Genomic DNA, 21,202 nt, shown 5'->3' on the forward strand with positions numbered 1-21,202 from the left:
GTGGAACAACTCAAGAGATAATTGTGTAAGATATAGGCAAAATTGGAAAAGTGGCGGATATATGAATTCAAAAAGCGTGATATTGATATCGGAGCTTTCGAATTTGATTATCAAGAAGAAATGGAATTGTTTCTACCCGTGCAACAACAAGCAGCATAGATTTTAGATCAATGTTTGCTACTATGATGGAACCATTTAAAGAAGTTAAAGCTGAAGTTCAAGAAAATTCTATAGCCAACAATGAGAAACTTCTAGATGAAATCAAAGAAGAATTTCAAGAAACTTCTAGAGCCAACAACGACAATCTGTTTGTTTAAATGGAAGCGAATGGTCATAAACAGCTGAGTGGATTCCATTGACAAAAAAGGTGTACGACTTAGAGAGCTGCCTAGAAATACAAGTCGGATTAAATATTTTTTAAATATTTGAAATTCGTTCATAACTAATTTGCGCTTGAACGCTCAAAAATATGTTAAATAGATGTACTACTGTCGTGATTGCATTCAGAAAAAGTGTTTGTTTCGAATAGAGTATTTTCAACTTATCTATTGCTACATATAAATCACAATAAAATCTAGTTTTTAAATAATTAGTTTCTTTAATTTATTAAACGAAATGTTTTACACTGAAGTTTTACTAATTTATAAAAAAAAAACTTATAATTGGCTTCTTAAAAACTAGTTCTAATTAAATATGATACATTTTATCCAAACATATACTGATAACTTGCATATAACGATCCCACAAACAGCGAGTTTCTTGATCTCTGAAAAATATAAAAATCATAATTTATTTAACAAAATTAGAGTATTTTAAAGCTTTACCTAGATATTTCCAAATCTAACACACTTTGTGTAATGGCAGATAAAAACTTGTTGACATGATCGCGGGCCCACATATTCTGGCGCCATGGTTCTACTAATTTCTCACAAAGATCCACAAATAAATCACGCAACTCACGGGTGCGATGTAAATTGCAAGCAATACTAATCAAAGAACGCCAATAGGAGCTAAATTTTATAAAATTTAAAATAAAAAAATAAGAATTTCGAAATATTTTAATGTTTTTTTTTCTAAATTACCGAAAATTTGAGTCCAATTCATGAAATGATCTTTCCAATAATACTGGCTTTAAACGTAAACAAACCAAACTGCAAAAAATAATGATTTAAAAACATTTTATAGTCAAATAAGAGTTAACCTACTGTTTAATTTCCTTTTCTTTATCCAATAAACATCTCAATTCCCTTAAATCCAATAAAAATTCTTTATCCATTTCGGTATCATAGTATTCTGGTCCCGAATGCTGATACGTATACGTCCAATAAATCATGACCGCCTGGGAACAGTTAAACAAGTCATTAAAGGTTAAATACTGCAGTTTTTTCTTAGACGTTTCAAAACGTAAACAGGCCAAAAATACTATGGAGGCATATTTTCTTTACAGGAAAAAAAAAAGACAAAATTATTTAACTTTTATAGACTGGCTTAATATTTTCATATATTTACTTGGCCAATTCGTCTCGTATATTAAATTGTTGCTTAATATTTTGTGTAATATTGCCGGGCAATTCTTCTACAGCTTTAAAAATGCGTTTGACATTATCAAATTGGCGCCTGTAAGGAAAATAAAAGGATTTTTTACATTCTACACAGTGTTTAGTATTAAATTTATAATTAATAAAATGTTTGTTTAATAAAAGTTGGAATTAGCTATAACAAACTCCATAATCTAATGATTTTCCTTAACATATTCTTAAATAAAGTGAGAGTATTAGACTTATACCAATATCATTACATGGACTTCTTAGTTTATCAATTAAATTACAAACTGAATTCCATTTGTTTGATTGCCATTTAATGTATTTCATCAGCATTTTGAATCTCTTAAGAATTTTTAATCACCAAAATAATGCTTATTCACTTCACCTAAGAGCGATCTAGTGGCTGTCAATGTGATTAGTCTAGGAATTGTAGTTTAGAGGTCCTTACTCTTTTCGCCTGAAAGTGATTTTGTTGAGAGGAGACAATTTATCCTTCGAAGAGTTACAGTGCAACTCTCTTTCTGTCGAGTAGCATTAGGATAAGTCCAAGAGTCCTAAAGTCGGACAGGAACTGTTAGCAATTAGTCTAACGTTTCAGGTTATAAGGCACTACTACCAATTTAAACTATAGTAATTACCCTATCCACTTCATTGGATCTTGGCATGGTCTATTTGAGGTCCTATCCCTTTTCAGCAATTTTGACTGAAAGTAATTTCGTCAATGCTCTTATCTAAGACGAGAATATTTATCCTACAAAGAGATGCTGATCCATTATAACTGTTTTTTGTTTTTTTCTGACAAGTATCGTAAGTGCAAACAAAATCGCAACCGGAACAACTTTTAGAGCCGGACGGGAACCGTTAGAGACTAGTCTTCATTAACGACTGATAAAAGATTAAGGTTATAAGCACTACTACCAACCAATTTAACTATATTTATTCATTCCAAGGACAGGCGGTTTTACACACCGGAATGAACACAATTCACTCGGCCACGGGTTGTCAACTAAGTAACCACTGCAGCTACAACAACTATAGTTTCGTCACATCTAGGAAAGGCTGATTGAATAACCTTTTTTCATGTAGCAATTTAGCTTCATTATTGTTTCTTAATTACAAGATAAGGCCCTCCTATTTGCAGATTTTAATTTTTTCTATTGTTTTTGTTCATCAAACTTAAGTTGTTATCATGTATACCTTCATCCTTATCATCTGCATTTACTGCAAAATAAATACTTCTATTAATAATATTAAGTTTTTTTTTACAATACCTGCATGATTTTAATTTAACTCCTGTCTTTTCAGCCACCTCATCCAAATCCTTACGATAACGTGAAGACAACTTTTTGCCTAAAATTTCTCGGGCCACACAATCATCAATGGAGTAGTATCTTTATAAAGTAATAATAAAATGTATTAAAACTTATAATAATAAATAAAAAAAGTACTTTTAACAAGTCTGTCCAATCACTAAAAACTATTAAAACCAGTTCTAATACATGCATTTTTTTTAGCTTTTAATTGATTTGTTTTTCTTTTTCTTCATTTAAACCATACTTTTCTATGATGAGATCTCTGGTCTCCGCTTCCAATTGGAAACATGATTGTTCCAACAATTTAGTGGGTGCATGCAACAGGCGCTCTATTAAAGAATAAGTGCGATAATGATCTAAAACATCGGAAGTGATCAAGTCCAAGTGGACACCCATGGAATGGCCAAAGCCTTTTTGTTTTAAATAACAAACAGCTTCAGTGGCTAAAAATTAATATTATTTTTTTACCATATAGCCAGCAATTTTAAAACACAACTTACATGAAAAGCCCTCTATCCATAGTTGATAGATTTCTGGATCTACTATGGTATAGTTGGTTATAAAAACATCAACATCAGCCAACATAATTCTAATAAATAATGCTTTTAATTTTATTACTTTTATCTTTTTCCCCTGTTAATCTTAATAATTCCAATTGGTATTTTTGTGCTTTTTTGTTGTTTTTCTTTGCTCCACCATATGTTTTAAACAGCCCTGTTTTTATCATTAATATGGCATTCACTGTTTAGTGATTACATCCCAACAAATACAACACTGCCTTGTGTTTAATTGGAAAAAAGCTTTTCTGCTGTCTAATTTTGACATTTCTTGCTTAACGAACAGAATTTTTAATGTGTTAATTGAAAGTTGTTATCACAAATGTCATACATCTCCAGTTAATATTTTTTCTACAAAAAAAAAATTATTTATAAGCAAAATGTGATTTATTTGTTTAAAGAAAATATTGAGAATTAAACTATTGAAAAACACAATTTGCAAATTAGTTATTAAGTGCTGAATTGAAATAGTTTAGAGAAATCTTAGATTGAAAACCGCCTAAAATATATATATTTTTTTTTATAACACGGCAAATTAGAAAAATTGTGATTTTGTGTGTGTGTAAGCACTTGCAAAGCAAAGAAAAAGCAGAGCAAAGCAGACAGTGTCAAAACTCCAAAACAAGCTATGGAACAGGACTCCACTGAAATGCATCTAAGTAGAATACGTGATGTCAAAGAATTGGCTGTTCTAAGTGATGAAGCGCGTGACGTTGTTAAGGAAGAAGTCATACTTGAAAGTTCCGGCCATCAGGTGCGTAACAATATACAAATAAATAAATAAACTAAAAGCAATTTCAAAGAAATTAAGTGGGAAAAATTGAAATACCAAAACGACACACAAACGAAAGAAAAAAAATTATTTAAGAAAAATAAATACACAAAAAATAATAATAAATGAAGCAAGCGGTAGTTTAGTAGTTAGTGCAAGTGTTTTTATGCAAAATGCGCCACTGCGCCACCAATCCAAGCATTCTCCCCCCAAAAACATTTGAGCTGGGAAAACCAAAAGGGGCCTGCAATTGGTGCTAAGAGCAGCAGGCAAAGTTACAAAGTGCGTTAAACGCCTGACCGATCTTCCAAGCGACCGTCCTACCGTGTGCGTGTGTGTTGTACACAAAATATTGTGTACATATTTTTTGTATGTTGTTTTTTTTATTTGATTTCCAAAATTTCTCTATTAATTAATATTTTTGTGCTTTTTTTCCTACTTCTAATTGCTTTTGTTTTGATTTTGCAATTTCTCTTATTTGTTGTTATTTTTTCTCATATTGTATGTTTTTTATTTCTTCTCCTCATCTGCCATTGACGACGATACGAAAAAAAATAAATACTGAAAAAACATTTTTCAATTGCTGCTGAAAATTGTGTGTGCTGTGTGGTGCGTGTTGCAATTTATTGAATTATTTTCTTGCAACTGTTACTCCGGGTGCTAACGTGTTTAGCTGGAAACCAAAGTGCATATGGTAACATCATCAAATGAAAACAGTGGTGGCAGCGGTGGCAATGTCGTTTCCGTACCCGTTTCCCTGCCCATAGGTTCCATGATTGCCGGGACCGCTTTCAATGTCATCTCACCCGATCATTTACCGCATTTCAAACAGATGCTGTGCGTCGACAACAATGGTTATATTTCCAGCGGTGCGGTGGTGAGCAGTGTTGGCGGTGACCTCAAAACGATTGTCATACAACAGCAACAGCAAGGTGATTCGGGTGGCATGAATCACGACGGCTCCGGCAGCAACAACAGTCATGACAGCACCGTTACCGGTGATCAAATGATGCACGGGTCCGGCTGTGGCTCGGCGTCCGGTGTCAGTTGGTCTGAAACGTCTCAGATGGAAATATTTCCCATACGCTGCAAGACCACCAGTGCCGAGCTGTATCGCAGTAAGTTGGGCTCGGGTGGTCGTGGTCGCTGTGTTAAGTACAAAGACAAATGGCTGACGCCTAGCGAATTTGAACAGACTTGCGGTCGTGGCTCGAGTAAGGATTGGAAACGTTCCATAAAATATGGTGGAAAATCGCTGCAGTCTCTAATCGATGAGGGCACACTGACACCGCATGCCACCAATTGCAGCTGTACAGTTTGTTGTGACGACGAAGCGGGTAAGTTTTAGAAGTTATAAAATAATTTTGGATGTTTAGAATTTACTTAAAGTTAGGTTAGCTGCTGAAATGCTTTTTTAAACATTTTTTAACAATTCAAAAACCGATCAATTAGTTGGTTACTGGTTTGAGTTTAAAATGATTTAAGATTCTGGGAATTCCCTGCTTTAAATGTTATATACATCATCATATTTTTTGTTTGTTTAATGCTGTGAGCATTAAAATTTAGTTTGTATTTCGAAAGAATTTAATAGGAAATTCCGAATTTGGTGGAATTCGACCAATTTTTTTTCAGGTAGTACAATTTTTGATAAAAATCAATAGATTTGAACACGTAGGTACCATAAGATATGAACAAATTGTAGGCAAACTACCTTTCTGCACTTATTTATATACATTTGTACTAGTTACATATTAATGATAACTGGACATGACTTTTACGAGTCACTTTAAAACCAGACATATCAGTATCTAAAATTATGCTTTTCAGTCTGCTTTTAGTAGAGAAAAACCAGTTCCAATAAGAATAAACATACCATTTATAAAATTCCCATCTTTGTGGCAACATATGGTTTCCGCGCATCATCTTTTGAGGCCAAGAACGAATCTATACAATTTCGGATACTCTGTTCGATAGAAAAAATTGGAGGCAAACTTCCCAACCAATTCTTTTTAAATAGTTTTTAAAAGGTATTGCAACATGAGGCCTAGCGTTGACATGATGAAATATTACGGTTTCTCATCTGGCCGCATATTCTGGACGTTTTTCGGCCAATGCTTGCTTCAAACGAATTAGTTGCGTTCGGTACAGGTTCCCTGTGAGCTCATAATAGATAGGACCCTTTTGGGTACACAAAATACAGAGCATTACCTTAGCGCCATGGATATTTGGCTTTGATGTTGATTCAGCTGGTTTACCGGACTTCAATGGATCCATTTTTCATCGCAAGTAATGATTCGGTGCAAAAATTATTTTCTTTTGTAGCCTTCAAGCAGCATTTCAGACATACAAAATCGTTTTTCAAGGTCTCTCAGCTTCAATTCGTATTGTAGCCAATTTCCCTGCTTTTGGATGAATCCTGAGTTTTTAAATTGCTGATTGAATAGCTCCCAATGATTTTGCAAGCTCTTGCTGAGAAAATATTAATTATTTTAAAGCACTCCACTACGACATTTTCTTTTTAATTTCAAATAACTAAGTTTTCCATTATGAAAATTCATGATTTAGAATTAAAAATGTAAGAAAAACTAGTTTTGTTAATAGTTTGTTTAAAATTATTAATTGTTACTGTTGTTCCGATTGATTAAACAAATTTCTGAATGAGCCAGATCACACTACTCCGTACAATGACTTCCGTAGAAGTTGCCATGATGAGGACGAGGAGGAAATGATTGAACATCTCCTCTGTCTTTGCCCTACTCTATCGGGGGCAATGCTACGGCAATAGATAGTAATTTTTTGCACATGTGATGTTAGGAAGATAGATTCGTTCATTCGTGCATCAAGTTGGTTCGACATTGAACCCCATTCCGACATATAAGGACCTCTTGTTTTTGAACAGAGCATAATATAACAATGAAAAAAAGTAAGAAAAGTGTTGTATGTTGATTATACCATTAAGTAAATATACACTGTTGGTTTAAAAAACGTTTACAATTATTAATTTTTTTCCTTTATACTGCGATATGCAAAAGAGCTAAGTCCATATTTTTGTCAATATTATTATCTTAGTCAAATGAAATTGAGTTAAACTACGTAATTAAATGAATAGCAACGCCAAACTTGCTTTAAAATCCGAAATTTCTCCATTGCAACCTTATAAAGTATATATGTATATTCTAGATCCTTATACAAGGTGGCGCAAAAGTAAACTTCCGATGTTTTTTGGCTGTAATTAAAAAAAATGAAAAACTTTGTGGATTATTTTTATTTGGTCTTTTAATAAAATTTTATTGTCATTTGAGCCCTTTTTATGGCATTTTCCATCACTTTGGCCAAAACTTCCGGCGATAGGTCCTCACATTCTTCACGGATATTGTCTTTAAGAGCTGCAAGAGTCAGGCTTGTTGACATAAACCCGCGACTTCAAAAAGCCAAAACGGGAGATTAGGCGCCCGGGAAATGCATCCTTCAGCATATCGGTTGTGGCACGTGCAGTGCGCGCCGTTGCACCGTCCTGTTGGAACCACATGTTTTCCAATTACAATTCATCAAGTTGCGGCAAAAAGAACTCGTTGATCATTGCTCTGTAGCGCTCACCATTCACAGTAACAATTTGGAACGCGATGTCTTCGAAGAAAAAAGGTCCGATGACTCCTCCAGCGAAAACAGCACACCATACAGTGACTTTGAGCGGGTGTAATGGCTCTTCGTGGGTTACACGCGGATTTTCAGTGCCCCAGAAGCGTAAATTTTGCTTATTTACGTACCCGCTAAGATGGAAATGGGCCTCATCACTCATGATTATTTTTGATGAAAAATCATCTTCCTCTTGGTGGTGATTAAAGTCAAGCAGTGTAGCGTACACAAATGTCAAAACGGAACTGACATTAGGGGCCAATCGCAAAATTTATAGCATTTTCTGATAGGAGGATTACTTTTGCGCCACCTTGTAGATAGCGAAGTCGATTAAGCCATGTCCGTCTGTCTGTCTGTTGAAATCAACTTTCCGAAGCCCCCAAATAACTTACATACACGATTCATACATCAATGTCATACATCTTCCGGCTTTGTTGCTATTTGAAATCGAGAATATCGGTCCACAAATGGCTGAGATATAAAGTGCCCTGCAGACGATCAAATAAACTCATCAATCACATAGTTGTATGCGTGCAGTCGTTCTTTTTCGGCTACACGTACGTGTTGTCGGCAATGATTGATGAAAATCAAAAAGTTTTGATTTTTTATTTGGCGACTGATTATTTGATAGTCTCCTGTCGTGATTGACAATCAAATTTCATTTGCTTTGTGTTTTATTCATATTATGTGTTTTACGTCTCAGATTAACAAAAAAAAAATATATTATTGTTGTTGAGTAGAATATAAGCCATATTTGGCCCAATGGGCTTGGTTTTGAATTTAAATAAATTAATTAAAAAAAACTTCAGTTTCTCCGAGATTTTTGGTAATAATGGAAAAGTGCGTCCAAATACAAATGGTGATTGACATATTTATTTGTCAATCACCATTTGTATTTAAAGCTTCAAGCATACGACACTCACACATATGCACTGATTGATGTGTTTATTTGATCGTCTCCAGGGCACTTAAGGAAAAAACCAGGACAAACTAGATTTTTGACCTACATATATCTGGATTACTAAGTCATTAATATAGAAAATATGGATATCTAATAGATAGATAGATAGATAGATATTTCAAAGACCTTTGCAACGACGTATATAAGACCATAGTAAGTTGGACCTACAATGCGTCAAAATCGGAAAAAATATTTTTTAACCCGAATTTTTTTTTAACAAGTTTTTTTTCGCTAAATATTAAAAAAAAAATTTAAAAAAACAAAAAAAAAATTTCAAAAGCTAAATATGTACTAAAAAAACCAATAAAAATTGAAAAAACAATTCCAAAATTTTTTTTCCAAAAAATGAAAAATACAACTTTGGAAAAAAATAAATTTTGTTTACCTAAAAATATTGAACATTTTTATTTTGAAGTATAATTTAGTGAAGGGTATATAAGATGCGGCACAGCCGAATATAGCTCTTACTTGTTTTATATAATTTTAAGTTTTGGTTTTTGTAAAAATTTGTACAATCATCATATTCGAAAAAGTAAAATTTTTAATACTGGATGGTATAATCCATAGATAAATACACATAGATCGGAAACTCTCCTGTCAAAGATCTAACTCAGTTGTCAAAAACCTAAGTCGTGAGAATGTAGTAGTTAAAAACTATGTGAAAACCAAAACAACATGTAGGTGTTATTATTTTGAGTAATTTTTCTGATTGAGTTTTTTTTCTAGTTTCCGTTCTATGTGTATTTCTCTATATTTTTATCAATCAATTGCCTTCAAATTTAAATGACATTTAGATCCTTTTGTGAAGAGAACTATATGCCATATAAAGAGAGTGAATTTTGGTAACTTACGTTCTACAAATATGAATATAATACACCCATCTTTTGTAAGAACGGTAACGTACCTAAAATAAACAGAAAATAATAATAATTTTAAATAAAACAAATGTTAAATGCACGATTTATCTATTGTTAAAAGTCAGTCAATAGTGAGTTTTTAATAAAATTTCCATACAAAGTCTGCTTTACAACATTAATAATAGTACTTAAGTACTAAAAATAGAATATTATTTTGTTTAATGTTCCCTAAGATCAAATATAATAAATGGTATTGCTATTATCGACTACCATTGTGTAAACTGCAACAAAAAGTGTCAATACTAAATGAACAGAAAAAAAAACCAAACACATTTTACAAAGAGTCAAAGTCCAGTTTCCACTGATTAAAATATTGTAAATATATTAACTAAGGATTTTTGTTTTTTGCAGAATTGTTTAAAAAAATTCTTTATTCTTTTTACTTTAAATAAAAACATAAGCTAATCAATAAAATTTTTAACATACACAGCATCCGGACCCGTACGTCTCTTTACACCATATAAACGTCGAAAGCGAAATCAAACAGATAATGATGGTGAAACCGGTGGTCCAAAACGTAAACGTAATACTAACAATAACAACAATAATAATAATAACAACAACAATATTATGAATAACACGGAACCACCACAGCATACCACAACGGTGGTAGATGATAATAATATGTTTTTAACGGAAGATAACATTACCTCCAAGGATGAACCGTGGCCAACACTTAACGACAGCCTCGACACGTCAACAGAGCTAGTAGATCAAACACAAATATGTAATGCATACGATAGAGAAACATTTGTAGTGAATATAAATGATCCGGGGCCAATTGCATTGTTAGACAACAGTCAGACAATGAAAACACTCGAGAATGTTTATTGCACAATGGTCAAAGCCACTAATGATTTTAAGCGCATTCTAACCGATCTAAAGAATACGTACGATCGCAAAATCGAAATATTACAGAAGGAACGCGATGCGGCTGTGGCAGCAATGCGCGTACAAGTACACACAGACATTGATGATCCGAATATATCGGGTGCATTACATGGCAACGAAGTTATATCAGCTAAAAAGGTGAGTTTTTTTGATTTGTTTTTTATATTTCACTTCTTTATATATAATATGATTTAAATAGCTTTTGAGTATGAACTAAAATCATGTCTGAATCCTTAATAGTGCCCAGTTTTATCCCCAAAATCCTTTTAAAATCCATATCTCTGGAGGAAAATTTCCAAGACTGGAAGGAATATCTGTTAGAAATAAGACACTCACACAATAGCAGCTGTAATCTCCTATTCATCCTTGCTAAGGCAACTTAAGCTAGGATATGTTGAATATTGTAAGCTAGTGGAGAGATATGTCGTATTATAGAGCATTTGGCAACCGAAGAGTAGACTGGCAGCATAAACAATTTTACAATATTCCAAGGAATTGTGCTAGGCTGAGTTCTTCGACTAGGTGGGGTCCATAAACCCACTGGACGCAGTAAAGTAGGATGGGCTGGACAGTTGAATATGTGGAGGGTGTCACGAGGACCCTGACCACATGAGGACTGCACTGTCTATGAGGGACAAGAAGGCATTACGCCTGTTTCTCCATCCTGATCTTAGCTGTGCCTGAACGACTCTTGTTTTATGTGGCAATATCTTTTCGGCGTCTGCTATCGGTGGTGGGCAACTTCCAAGTACGACATTCATATGGTATCCTGCTAACGCGGAATTGATGGCGTCTCTATGAATGTCTGCTCTCCTCGTATTTTCTTATGTTCTGTCTGACATGCCTCGGGGGAGACTCCAACTGTGTAAGGACTTCCGTTGTCTCCTGCTGATTTACAGCTTCTGCTGGTTCTCTGCGCAATGCAGAAGAGATAAGCATATTTGGCAACAGTTCTAAATGTGACTGGAACTAATCCATTGGTTTTACTCAAAACGAATGTATTTGAACCAAATTATGGTTTGCGAAAAATGTGGAATTAACAAACGGAATGACAAACTTATATATACCCTTACCACTCATGGTGAAGGGTATAAAAAAACATTAACTCAGAAGAAAGTGATGGTGAATGTAATATTGAAAATAGACTAAAGGCGGCTTAAATGAAACGTACGACTTGACGAAAAAATATAAATATTTTACGTTATTTAAAAAAAATGCATCTAATTATTCGAACAAATTGAATTATTATTCGAACAATACGAATTATTCGTTTTATTCGATGAAAAGGAAAATCAAATAATTTGAATACCCTGATGTCTGTCTCGCTATCTGATCAAGAGACACCATTCATTCATAGGCAACTAACGATATGATATACACATTCTCTAGGGATTTAATGGCCTGATATCCATTGATACTGAACAAGTTCTACGGCTATCTTTTTAGCCATTACTTTGGCCTGAATAACACTACAATAGAGTGACAGCCGATTTTTTTTTTTTAGATTTCAAAGAGTGCCGGGTGGAATATTGTGACACTAGGCCTAAATGTTAAGTGCTGAAAATTTGAGCCAAATCGGGCAACGATTTCTGGACGCGCATCGAGGTCAAAGTTCAGATATATGCAAAATTATACTATTTATATGGGATAAATAGGTGAAACTCGTTAAATTTCTGCATTGTTTTCTAGAAATGTATAGATTTATTTATATTAATGAATATTACATTAAAAAAATTTTTTGGAAGTTAACCCTGCATCTCCTTTGTGTCAAAATGACCCAAAAACTGTATTATCGCCAAAATTCGGAAAAAATGCAAATTTTTCAGATATTTTAAAAATTTTGCTACTAAATAAATACTTTTGCAATTGAATGCAAAAGAATCGAAATGTGTACGTAATTATCGTTGTAATGAGATATAAGTGACAAAATTTGGTTAAAAAATGTTAAAGTTATTACAAATTCGCCAGACCATTAACGTGTTTCAGGCCACTTGAACAAAAAATTTAGGAAAAAAAATTAATATATTTCGAGAAAAATTAAAATAAAAGCTCATTTTTACTTAAAATGTGTCCATATTTACTTGTATATAAGTTTTTGTCTTCGTAGGATACCGTTAACCTATTCGCAGGTATGGCCAAAAAAAATAATTATTTTTAACGGCTGTTTCAAAACTCCATTTTCAAATTTTTAAAAATTTTGTTAAACAAATTTCAGATTTTTTCGATCATCACATTGGGGTTTATTGAGATCAAAATAGGGAATAAAAATATGAAAAAATTATGTCAATACCTCTTACAGTTTTTCCGTACCTGCGATTGAAATTTTGCGTTTTTCAAGAAAAACTAATTTTTTGTCCATATTTAGGCGAATGAGTCCAATTTCCTTACTGTTATAAATTTTAAGTAAAACCTATTCATAATATTATAGTCCTTATAATTTTAAATATGTTCTGAAAGTTTTACTAAAATCGGAAAACGATTACCTTTGAATCGTGAAGGTCAAAGGTCAAATTTTTCAATATTTGGAATTTCTAATGAAAAGATAGCGAAATGTTACATATTTTTGGGCCGATTTTCATGAAACTTGAGGAAAATATAACATAAAGACCAGAATTTAAAATAACAGCACAAAAATGGAAATTAACCCTTGGCAGCACTTGGGGTCCAAATTATTCTCAACTTTTAAAATCAAGAAAAACACAACCATTTTGACCCCAAGTCCTCTTAAAGGTTAAAATTAATTTTTGCACTGTTGTTGTAAATGCTAGACCCCAATATATATTTTCCTCAAGTTTCATGAAAATCGGCCCAAAAATATGTAACATTTCGCTATCTTTTCATTAGAAATTCCAAATATTGAAAAATTTTACCTTTGACCTTCACGATTCAAAGGTTATCGTTTTCCGATTTCAGTAAAACTTTCAGAACATATTTAAAATTACAAGGACTATAATATTATGAATAGGTTTTACTTAAAATTTATAACAGTAAGGAAATTGGACTCATTCGCCTAAATATGGACAAAAAATTAGTTTTTCTTGAAAAACGCAAAATTTCAATCGCAGGTACGGAAAAACTGTAAGAGGTATTGACATAATTTTTTTATATTTTTATTCCCTATTTTGATCTCAATAAACCCCAATGTGATGATCGAAAAAATCTGAAATTTGTTTAACAAAATTTTTAAAAATTTGAAAATGGAGTTTTGAAACAGCCGTAAAAAAAATTATTTTTTTTGGCCATACCTGCGAATAGGTTAACGGTATCCTACGAAGACAAAAACTTATATACAAGTAAATATGGACATATTTTAAGTAAAAATGAGCTTTTATTTTAATTTTTCTCGAAATATCTAAATTTTTTTTCTAAATTTTTTGTTCAATTGGCCTGAAACACGGTAATGGTCTGGCGAATTTGTAATAACTTTAACATTTTTTAATCAAATTTTGTCATTTATATTTAATTACAACGATAATTACGTACATATTTCGATTCTGTTGCATTCAATTGCAAAAGTATTTATTTAGTAGCAACATTTTTTCAAAAACTGAAAAATTTGCATTTTTCTCTAATTTTGGCTATAATACAGTATTGGGTCATTTTGAACCAAAGGAGATACAGGGTTAATTTCCAAAACTTTTTTTTAATGTAATATTCATTAATATAAATAAATCTACATATTTCTAGAAAACAATGCAGAAGGTTAACGAGTTTCACCTATTTATTCCATATTAACAGTAAAATTTTGCATATATCTGAACTTTGACCTCGATGCGCGTCCAGAAATCGTTGCCCGATTTGGCTCAAATTTTCAGCACTTAACATTTAGGCCTAGTGTCACAATATTCCACCCGGCACTCTTCAAAATTTTAACAAAAATTTTTTTCCATACAACTGATTGTCACTCTACACTACAATGATCCGGTCTAAGTTACAGTCTCAAATTCAGCTAGGCTGAGTTCTTCCCTGTTCTAAATAGCATTGAATTGCATTCTTCATAATGTGTCATTGGTACATTCCGATTAATATGGTATCTTTATCAGAAAACCTGGATCTAAGTTGTCGTATTAACAGCGATTTGCATTGCAGAAATTTCAGGTGGTAGCAAGTAGTTCCCATGATAGTATATGATAGTTATCTAATATACATATACAGAATTTAAAGGATGTATTAAAATTAATTTATAAATCTGTTGAATACGTTTCGTTCTTTCCCATTCGTTCATAATATTGGAAGTTATAAACACACTTCTTGATATTCCTTTTGACATGAGTATTTTTTAATCAAAAACGTTTTGTTTGCCCAACATTGTATTTTTTTACACAAAAATGTAGTACTTTTTATGCAAAAATTGTAAAAAAGTATTTTTTATCCAAAAATGTAGTTTTACACAAAAACGTATTATTACAAATGATTACACCAAAATGAATATTACACATATATGTAAATTTTTGCACAAACTGTTTTACACAAAGATATTTTTTATAAATTTTATTTTATTTTTACGCCAAAATGAATATTACACAAATATATATTTTTTACACAAAAATTATTTTTTACATAAAAATTTTATTAAAAAATTCCTATTTTTAAAAAAAATTTTTACACAAAATTATATTTTTTACTCTTTTTTATACAGAAACTAATTATTTATTTTTACACACAAATTTATTTTTTACACAAAAAATAATTTTTTACGCAGAAATAAATTTTTTATTCCAAAAATTTTTATTTTTACAAAAACTTTTATTTAAGAAAAAGTATTATTTTTACACAAAATTATATTTTTTACACCAAAATGTAATATTTACACAGAAACTCATTTTTATTTTTTTTTTTTAAAAATATACTAACATTTTTATTCCAAAAAAAATATATTTTTACACAAAATTATATTTTTTGCACTAAAATGTAATATTTACACAGAAGCTCAATTTTATTTTTTTTTTTTTAAATAAAAATTCCAAAAAAAAAATATTTTTACACAAAATTATATTTTTTGTACTAAAATGTAATATTTACCAAGAAACTCATTATTTACACAAAAATAATTTTTTTACAAAAAATCATTTTTTACGCAGAAATAAATTTTTTACACCAAAAATTTTTATTTTTTACAAACATTTTTATTTTAAGAAAAGTATTATTTTTACACAAAATTATATTTTTTACACAAAAATTTAATATTTACACAGAAACAAAAATTTATTATTTACACTAAAATTTATTTTTTACACAAAAAATATTTTTTTACACCAAAAGTACAAAAAAATCCATATTTTTTACGCAAAATCTCAATTTTACCTAAAAATTATTTTACACAAAAAATTATTTTTTTTAACTCAGAAACTAATTTTTACAACAAATCTTATATTTTTTAGAAACATATTTTTTTTAGACAAAATTTAATTTTTTACAAAAATTTGTATTTTTTACAAAAATTTGTATTTTTAACAAAAATTTGTATTTTTTACACAATTTTTTTTTTTAAACAAATTGTATTTTTTACACAAAATTATATTTAATAATGTATTATTTACACAGAAAAAAATTTTAAACAAAAAAATTATTTTACACAAAAAATCCTTTTTTAAACTTAACAAAAATTTTTACACAAAAATATTTTTTTTTACGATAAAAAATAATTTTTAACGCACAAACAAATTTTTACACAAAAATATACAAAAAATAATTTATTACATAAAAATTAATATTATACACAAATTTTACTCAAATTTTTTTTCCACAGGAATTATTTTTTAAACAAACACATTCTATTTTATAATTACATTTTTAACCTGGTGTATTGTTTTTTTTTTTTTTTTAATTTCAGTGCGCTAATTGTAATCGTGAAGCATTGGCTGAATGTTCATTATGCCGAAAGACTCCCTATTGTTCCGAATTTTGTCAACGAAAGGATTGGAATGCCCATCAAGTTGAATGTACAAGAAATCCAGCCCCGGCTGCAACCCAACAAATTATGCTCCTAGTAGACGAGCAATCCTAAATGAATTAAAATTGTACATAAAAACAAAAAAAAAAAAACAAAAAACCAGCAACAGATAAACAATTTAACAAACATTAAAACAATACAAACAAAAAAAAAACAAAATTAAATTTTAAATAACTTTATACGTTTGAGTAAAACAAAAATCAACAATTAGCATTAATCGTAAACAAAAAACAAAATAAAAACAAAAAACCAACCACAGCAGCAGAACAGTAAACTTTTTAAACTTAAATAAAACTCATCATCTAAAATGTCTAAACTATTCTACGCTTTTTTTCCTCCAAACAAAAAAAGAAGTACGAATGGCCACAAATTATTCAAAATTTTACAGGAAAAACAATAAAATACATAGATACAACAACAAACATACAGCTAAATAAAATTTAAATACTACAACGGAAAAGTTAAATAAAATATTCAAAATAAAGCCAACAACCACACATACACACTAACAAACCAACAACATTGTCAGCAACAACAAACAGAATAATCAAGAAGACCGGACCGCAAAATAAATATAAAAACAATTCAATTTAAAGAAAAAAAAAACTAAAATTAAATTTAAAAAAAAAATAAGAAAAAACAAAAAAGCCCTGCATAAAATTTACATACATACATATTCTCTATGTATACATCTTTTTTTCATTAGAATTTAAGCACATAGTTAAACTTTTAACATTTTATTATTATTTTATGGATAATATTAATAAAAACGAAACAAAAACAAAACAAACAAAATTATTATAATATTAATTAATGTAAAACTAAATTGATGTGATTGATGATGAACGTCATGAAAATAACTGCCGTTACAACATTTTCAAACAAACAAAAAAAAAAAGAAAAACACGAAAATAATAAAGATTTCAATTACTATATAAAACGAAAAGCATAACAAAAATAACAGCCAACACATAATACATGGTAGTAAGTAATAAAGTTTGAACAATTCTTAAGAAATATTCGAAGCAACTGATGTGAAAAGCAAATGAAATACGCTACTGAGTGGTCTTTTTTACATATAAAAAGTGTTTGAAAACTAAATTGTTTACCCCAATACTTCCTTTTATAGCGGTATTTTACGGAGGCAAGATAACGTTAAAAAATTAAAGAGAAGTCAAGGTTTGTGAGTCTCCTGAAGTGTATATAAGCACTAGTACAAGTGTTTGCTATAATTGAAAACCTTAGGACTAGATGATTAATATTTTGTAAAAACAAATGATTTAGATAAATTTCAGAATATCATTTACGTTTTCTTTCAGAAACATATACAAAATATATATTTTTTCTATAAAAGAAATAATATGAAGAACTTTTTGCGAAAAAATACAAAAAAAATACCCCCATTTAGATGTTCCAAATTCGGAGGCGTGTAACTTTTTATAGGGACCAGATAACTGTATTGAACTTTCCTACCCAAGGTTCGCCACAACAAAAAAAATAAGTTGGTCAACATTTGTTTAAAATGATTTGTCAACATAAACATCTTTTGAATTAAAGAATTTAATCCACACATGTAAGCGAATATATATTCAAGTACTACCTAAATTTCTTGACATTCTGATAAGAACTGAATTTTTGTTGATTTTTTTAAAAAAAACATTTGTAGGCCCGAGGAGATCAACTTTTGGGGCGCCACCCAATAGCAAACATTCCAATTACAAACACAAAAACACTTCAGCACTGACTATGCGAAATGCCATTAAGATATCTCAAATCGTTTACGAGCTACCACATTATTTACAAAATAAAAATGTTATAAAAAGATGTAAATCATTAGTTTGTTTCCTGTAGAGTATGTTTTCATAAAATGAAACAAAACAACCGATCGATGAAAAATTGTTTTCCAACTCGCTCATTTAGATGTTGATACTTGTTATAAAAATTCGGACTAAAGCACTCAAAACAAAAGGTAAGTACATACATTTATGCTAATAAAAAAATAAACTTATTAATGTAAATATTTTTTTAACATATCTTCTTTGATACATATAAAAGCGAACAACTTTTCATAAATTCTCGATATAGAAACGCTTGGAGAAAACATTTATAAGAAAATTACAGGATTTTTATTAACACTTCTTTTTTTTGACTAGTTATTTTTACTTAATTAACTTTCCAACAATAGCAAATACAAGTATTCCTGTTAGAGTGACCAAAAAACCGGCAAATTTAAAAATCCGGTTTCCGGTTTAACCGAAAAAGTGTGTTTTTCGGTTTCGATTATTGTCTTTTAAAAAAACCGGTTTGTCAAAAAACCGATAAGTTAAAAAAAAGGAAACCGGTGGAGTTTACAAAGATAAAAAAACCGGTTTTCGGTTTTGGATACTCTAATCCCTATTCAATAATTTGATAGTAAAAAGACTTCCATTGTACCATGCGTGCTATAACAATTCATAATCCATCAATGCTTTAATAATTGTAGAAACAAATTATTTATTAATCGGAAACTGGATACCTAGCACCATTTTACAAGCTTTTATTTAACTTGCAATCTTTATCTAGATCAATATTTGTAACTGGATTTTCAACCAGTTCTCGTATCCCGAGTATGCTGAAATTTACCATTCATGCGTACGTAAATTCGAACATATGTTCGAAATATATTTGAAGCTGTTAAAATAATCTCGAATATATGTATGTTCGAACATTTTTTTTAAAGCTGTTAAAATAATCTCAAATTCTTGACGATTTAAGTTTAGATAAAATTTGAATTGCTGTTTTTTGTTCTGATGAACCCAAATTCAGTTGCATTTCCTACCATATTGTTCTTTAGAGTGCTTCCGTGACCATGATTGTTTCAATAAAAACGTAGAGACCAAGAAAAACTCTTTTCTACAATTGCCGCAGAAAGGAGAAATTTTTTATGTACTCCTGTTGAATATTCGTTTTTATCATGGCCTGTCCAATTGTTTCATTTGTATTAACCACATCACACTCTTCTTTAAACTACATCGGAAGACTTCTGGTTGAAATCTGAGGGTTTTAATAATCTATCCTGTACACTTTTTCCCAATTGGCGGTTGTAGTAAGTTAGCTGAGTTGTATGATAATCTTTTTGCTGGCATTTTTAAAAGTACGCGTAGGTGTTTTACTCCATCGACAGTTTCGTATTAGATTAAAGAATCAGGTTGCAATGTATCTTTAATCTAGGGCGAAACTGTCATCCTTTACATACTGTATGTTTCCCTTCGAATTACATGTCGAATTCTATCCTTATTTCCAATACCAGGAAGTGGAAATGTAGAAAGTATAAAAATCGTCATATTTCGACATTTTGTTTTTGATTTCTAAACTCCAAAAATGAATGTCTACATTTGGTAGATTGAAGTTTGTGATGACGTGGATCAGCATAAAGTTGTATACATGAAAGAAATTAACTAACATTCGCTGATTAAAGCCGTCTGCAATCTGAGTGTTTATCAAGATATTCAACATTTTCACCATTTATGTTATTCTCAACAGACAATGGACTGAACTGTTCGATCGCATGAACTTCACATACAGCCCAATTATGAATAAAAAATTCCGCGGGAGTTTGTTCCCCTGGATTTTTTTCCCATTGAATTTGAATAGGAAAAATGAGAAAAGGGGAAAAACCCCCGGGGAATTTGTATTCATAATTGGGCTGATATAGACAGGTTTTGTCAATAAATATTTATTGACCAAGTATTCTAAGTCTCAAATGCCTCATAGTGACATATAATATGTTCAGTAGTCTCTTCTTCTTCCTCGTCAGTACAGTTTCTACTGGAGTCGTTGTATCGGATTTTTAGCCTCTGATCATGTATATCTTGCGGCCAGTGTCCAGTAATGACTGCTATGAGGTTTCATAGATGGCTTCTAATTGTTTTCCCTTCAAGTGAGGAATGCCAGTGTTACATCTAAATTCGTCCGAATTTATTGCGATGCCTGCTTTTGGAAGTACATGTTCTCGTGCCCAGAAACCCAAACAAAGGTAAACAATAAATGTCTCGTTCTTTCCTCTAGAGATACCCGGCATTCATATATAATTTTCGATGTTATGTACACTCTAAAGATCTAATGGCCGATTCTTCTCCAACGCTAACCAACAAATCGCTGTCTCATAGAATATAATTCGTTTGTAACCAAGCCATTTTTTAGGGTTGATTTCCCAGTTTACATCAATAGCTTTTTTATAGCTGTTATCGCATTATCAAATAATGTTAGTATTACTCCATTGACTGTATTGAAGGATTTTGTATTTCCTTGTGAATAGTACGAGTTCTGTATTGATTGCATTTACTCCCAGCCCACATTTCTATCACCATTCTAACAAAAATTTCAATGCAGTTTCCAGAATTTCTAAGAGTATTTTTGATTCTTAGTCCGCATAAGCAATAGCCATGCAACATGTTTTCTGCATTGCTTTTTCCAGAACAGTGTACAGAGTATTACTCCTTTTGGTGTAACTACCCCGAACCTCCACTTTGGAAATGCTAGAGGCGCCTAGAGTTGATTCAATGCACATGTATTTTAGAAAGTCTTCCCACAAAAGCGATGACCGCAGAATCAATATCCAGTTTGTCTCAAAGCGTTTATAACCGTTTCCGGTTTTACATTGTTGAAAGCACCCTCCA

The 21,202-nt window shown here is 31.0% G+C and overlaps 2 protein-coding genes across 2 annotated transcripts; one reads left to right on the top strand and one right to left on the bottom strand.

Moving 5' to 3' along the window:
• Positions 1–575: 575 nt before the first annotated feature.
• Positions 576–3,549, bottom strand: Fibp (acidic fibroblast growth factor intracellular-binding protein). Its single transcript, XM_065502933.1, has 8 exons — positions 3,358–3,549; positions 3,102–3,300; positions 2,816–2,935; positions 1,510–1,617; positions 1,206–1,439; positions 1,083–1,151; positions 825–1,010; positions 576–766 (listed from the first exon to the last, which is right to left on the bottom strand). Exons 1-8 carry the CDS (start codon positions 3,440–3,442, stop codon positions 688–690), a joined length of 1,080 nt encoding a protein of 359 aa, XP_065359005.1. The 5' UTR covers positions 3,443–3,549; the 3' UTR covers positions 576–687.
• Positions 3,550–3,757: 208 nt separating this feature from the next.
• Deaf1 (deformed epidermal autoregulatory factor 1) lies at positions 3,758–17,339 on the top strand. The gene is made up of 4 exons (XM_065502932.1): positions 3,758–4,168; positions 4,860–5,523; positions 10,131–10,729; positions 16,425–17,339. The coding sequence occupies exons 1-4, from the start codon at positions 4,043–4,045 to the stop codon at positions 16,596–16,598; spliced, it is 1,563 nt and encodes a 520-aa protein (XP_065359004.1). The 5' UTR covers positions 3,758–4,042; the 3' UTR covers positions 16,599–17,339.
• The last annotated feature ends 3,863 nt before the right edge of the window (positions 17,340–21,202 follow it).

This window comes from Calliphora vicina, chromosome 3 (genome assembly GCF_958450345.1).
Source record: "Calliphora vicina chromosome 3, idCalVici1.1, whole genome shotgun sequence".
Lineage (NCBI taxonomy): Eukaryota > Metazoa > Arthropoda > Insecta > Diptera > Calliphoridae > Calliphora > Calliphora vicina.

Coding starts and splice junctions, on each gene's coding strand:
- Fibp (XM_065502933.1), bottom strand. CDS start 3,442: ATGTTGGCTGATGTTGATGTTTTTATAACCAACTATACCATAGTAGAT. Junction 2,936..3,101: donor AGAGATCTCATCATAGAAAA/GTATGGTTTAAA, acceptor TACTTTATAAAG/ATACTACTCCATTGATGATT. Junction 1,011..1,082: donor GAATTGGACTCAAATTTTCG/GTAATTTAGAAA, acceptor TATAAAATTTAG/CTCCTATTGGCGTTCTTTGA.
- Deaf1 (XM_065502932.1), top strand. CDS start 4,043: ATGGAACAGGACTCCACTGAAATGCATCTAAGTAGAATACGTGATGTC. Junction 4,169..4,859: donor TTGAAAGTTCCGGCCATCAG/GTGCGTAACAAT, acceptor TAACGTGTTTAG/CTGGAAACCAAAGTGCATAT. Junction 5,524..10,130: donor TTGTTGTGACGACGAAGCGG/GTAAGTTTTAGA, acceptor TAACATACACAG/CATCCGGACCCGTACGTCTC.